Raw genomic sequence first — 3,581 nt, 5'->3', positions numbered from 1 at the left:
TTTTTTAATAGTGTTCATATCGATATCGGAATTATATCGTATCGACCGAAATTAAGAAATATATCGTGATATAAATTTAGGCCATGTCGTCCAGCCCTATGTGTTCAATTAAGACATGAAAACATTTCATTTTTCTGTTATTTGTTTAAGCAGCCTGTTTGTCTGTTGTTGTGACTTAAAGATCAGATCACATTTTATGAGTAATCTCTGCAGAAATGCAAGTTAAAGGTTCATATACTTTTTACTGCCACGATAAATATTGATAGTTGATCTTTTTTTTTTTGTACTCTGACAGACCGATTTGATCTTCATGGAAGCATGTTTTTGCCACGGGATAAAAAAAATTATAAAAAGGTAATTGCACATTTTATCTCACAGTTGGGGCTTTTTTTCCTCTGAACTGCGAGATATAAAATCTAAATTATGACATATACTCAGAACTGCAATTTTATAAATAAAAAAAAAATCTGAATTGCAAGATGCTAACTCACAATTACAAGAAAAGGAACATTTTTTATTCCATAGCAAAAACAACAGAACAGAATTATGTAAACTCAGAATTCTGTGAAACATAAACTCAGAATTGTGAAAAAAAAATGTATCTCAAATGTTTTGTATCTCAAAATTAATAGTTTATATCCTACAGTTCAGACTTGTGGGATAAAAAGACCCAATTACCTTTTGTATTTTTTTATCCCGTGGCAGAAACAAGCTTCCATAGATCTTACTACAGTATGACATAGGTACAGTATCTTCTAAGTTCACACACCACACTCAAGAGAGTATCTATACAAAGTACCCAGTGTTCAGTGCTTTTGATGAGGGGCATCATTAGGAGCCCAGCAGGTTTAGTCTGGTGGGTTCAAGTAAACGCCTTGGGGCTAATTAACTCACAGCGTTCGCATCTTATTTAATTTCATAATCATTAAAGCAAAAGAGCATCTGATCCAAATCCCCATTAAAGAGAAGAGACGTTAACTTCCTCTCTACAGTGTCTCATAAGGTCTAATGTCATGTCGTTTGCGGTTACACACAAGTCAGTGAAGGGCACGTCACATTCTTGTGGCACCGGTACATCAGCGGTACTCGAGAGATGAAGAGATCAAGAAATAGTCCATTCGAAGAGAGAGAAAAGTCTTAAAACGTGCCTGTATGTGCACGTGTTCATCAAAACTAAATCATGTCTTGTTTTTATTGTTCATAGTGGAATTGGTTCCAGGCTCAGAGTTAAATAAGGAGGTAGTAACTGTCCTTTTGTTTCAGAGAATTTATGAAAAAAATAAAGCTGTACACAGTTGGACAGATCAACAATGTCAGGATAGTTATTGTTTTGTCCATTTTTAATAAGAGGTTTACGAGCCAGGACTTACTCATCTTTTATAAGAGCAGTTTGCATGCTTAAAAAAATGCCTTTTTCTCTTGACAACAAATCTGGTCATTGTTAGAGCACTGGCTGCACTGGAGACTGTGTGAACTATCAGTGCACATCCCTGTGAAACAAAAGACTCAACAATCAATGGACGGAGAATCGGTCCCCACAGTTCCATTATTGCAGGATAAGGAGACGGCGTGGACAGAGTAACAAATGCCACATATAACGCAAGGAGCAGACTGTGGGCTTTTATGTTACTTCGGAGAATGAACGCTAGCAAGTTCACTTTGCAAGATCCTGTGTGAAAACCATCTTTTAGGATCCACTGCATTAGTATTGTGCCCTTTATAAGTTTGTTATTTTTCTGTACTTATCCAAAGCTTGATATGTTTTGGAGCTGCAGTGTGTGCCCTCGGGAAAAACCTGCAGAGCTCTGAAGTATTACTGTAGTACAAACTGGCTAATTGTGCAGCATTGGGCTTTCTTGAGTTTAAAGAGAATGCGGGATGTTGTGCAGAAAATATTAACAGCAGTAGCAAAGTATATATTGAAATAAAACAGGGTTCTGTATTTGTTTAAGAATATTCAGGCTGCTTAAAAACTGAATATTTTGGATACTGTCACATGTTTCATGCCAGTGAATATTTCTCGAGTATTTTTGAAAGTTAATTTTTGTACAGGCACATATCTTGAGGTCCAGAAGACTTGATGACTATATGTTCAAAAGCTGTTGAAAGCTATTGAACATTTTCAACATTATTGGCTAAGAAAAAAGATACAGTTTATTGAACACACAGTTGATTTCTTGTGACCACAATGGGGTAAGTTGTCACAACGGCAACTTTGCCAGTCTTGCTATTAATTCAAACTAAGACTATTAGAAATCATTTTCACTGATTGACATAAAGTTAAAATAAAAGGAAATAAAAACACAAACTGAAAAGCTTAGAAACTTAAAATTGTAAATGAACATTTGAAATATTTTCTTGGCAATGAATTAAAATTAGTTTAAGTACTAAAAATGACTAAAGCTGAAAAAAATTAAAGATGAAGAATTAAAATAGAATAAGAATAGAAAAATTAAAATGCATATTACTAAAATTACTAAACTAAATTAAAATTAGAATTAGAATGAAAAATGAAAATATAGTAACAAACTAATATTAATAATGCTATATTAGTGCATAGATAATACTAAAATAACACTGCTCATTAAGTGAAAAAGTGAAAGACAAATGACAACAAAAATCTAAAAGTTAAAATCAAACCATTGTTCTGGTCTCCAGGAATTTTTAGCCAAGATAGACTGAGACACGAGAGCTAATTTTCTAGAGAGTCCTCGCATTCTCATGAAAAAAAAAAAAAAGAATGAATAATTGAATGAATGAATAAATTATTATTATTATTATTATTAATAAAGGCAACATACAGAATGTGTGTGAATATAGTTCAAATTTCCTGTTAAAATCAAATTTCTAGTATATCTAGCAGAGTCTAGTTAATTTAGTGTTAATGTATGGTAGTGTGGTTTTACTGTGTTCACTTGTTTACCCAATTTTAGTTTAGTAGACCGAATTAGCTGTTTAAACTAGGTGTTTCAAATCAACATACATTTCTGTATTTGGATTTTTAGCACAAAAAAAAAGATTTTTTTATATCACAAAATCTTATAGTAACTTGCTATAAAATAATATAGCCCTTGTGATGACTTCCCTATGTGACAACTAACCCCTGTGGTCTCGCTTGTATTTTTTTAGTGTGGAAAGAATGATTTAACTCACCTAAAATGGCAATAACCTCATCATCCTGAATGACCTCCAGCGATCCAGAAACCACAAAGCAAAGAGTGTCCACGCTCTCCCCTGCGTGGAAGATGAGATCTCCTGGAGCGCAGTGTGTGGTCTGGAACTCCACCGCCAAAGAGCGCAGACAGCCGTCACTGGCCAGCCGGAAGGCAGGGTGCTCGTTGAACACCTGGCTGTTGAGGTGCACACAGATGTCTGCACGCATGTCCTTAGGACAGATGGACAGAACCTAGCGAGTAAAGTAGGAAAGTCATGTCTTAATGACACATTCTCTTAACAGTATGTACATAGTTTAATGAAGCTCTTCTTCTCATAAAACCTGATTTGTTCTATTTTGGACCTGTAATTACATATTACAGATAAATATAATATAAAATTACACAGCTCCTTATGTAAATTAAAAT

At 34.3% G+C, this 3,581-nt stretch overlaps 1 protein-coding gene across 1 annotated transcript in view; it reads right to left on the bottom strand.

Moving 5' to 3' along the window:
- Positions 1-3,581, bottom strand: part of kcnh5a (potassium voltage-gated channel, subfamily H (eag-related), member 5a) — an 84,092-nt gene that overhangs the window by 14,426 nt on the left and 66,085 nt on the right. The window contains exon 10 of the mRNA XM_016498034.1: positions 3,154-3,406. Within this exon, the coding sequence (XP_016353520.1) occupies positions 3,154-3,406 (253 nt within the window). The remainder of the gene's footprint in view (positions 1-3,153; positions 3,407-3,581) is intronic.

The sequence above is a fragment of the Sinocyclocheilus anshuiensis genome, unplaced genomic scaffold (genome assembly GCF_001515605.1).
Source record: "Sinocyclocheilus anshuiensis isolate Anshui unplaced genomic scaffold, SAMN03320099.WGS_v1.1 scaffold1578, whole genome shotgun sequence".
In the NCBI taxonomy this organism is placed as follows: Eukaryota; Metazoa; Chordata; class Actinopteri; order Cypriniformes; family Cyprinidae; genus Sinocyclocheilus; species Sinocyclocheilus anshuiensis.
Note: the sequence above shows the minus strand (reverse complement) of the source record. Positions and strands in the feature narration are given on the sequence as shown.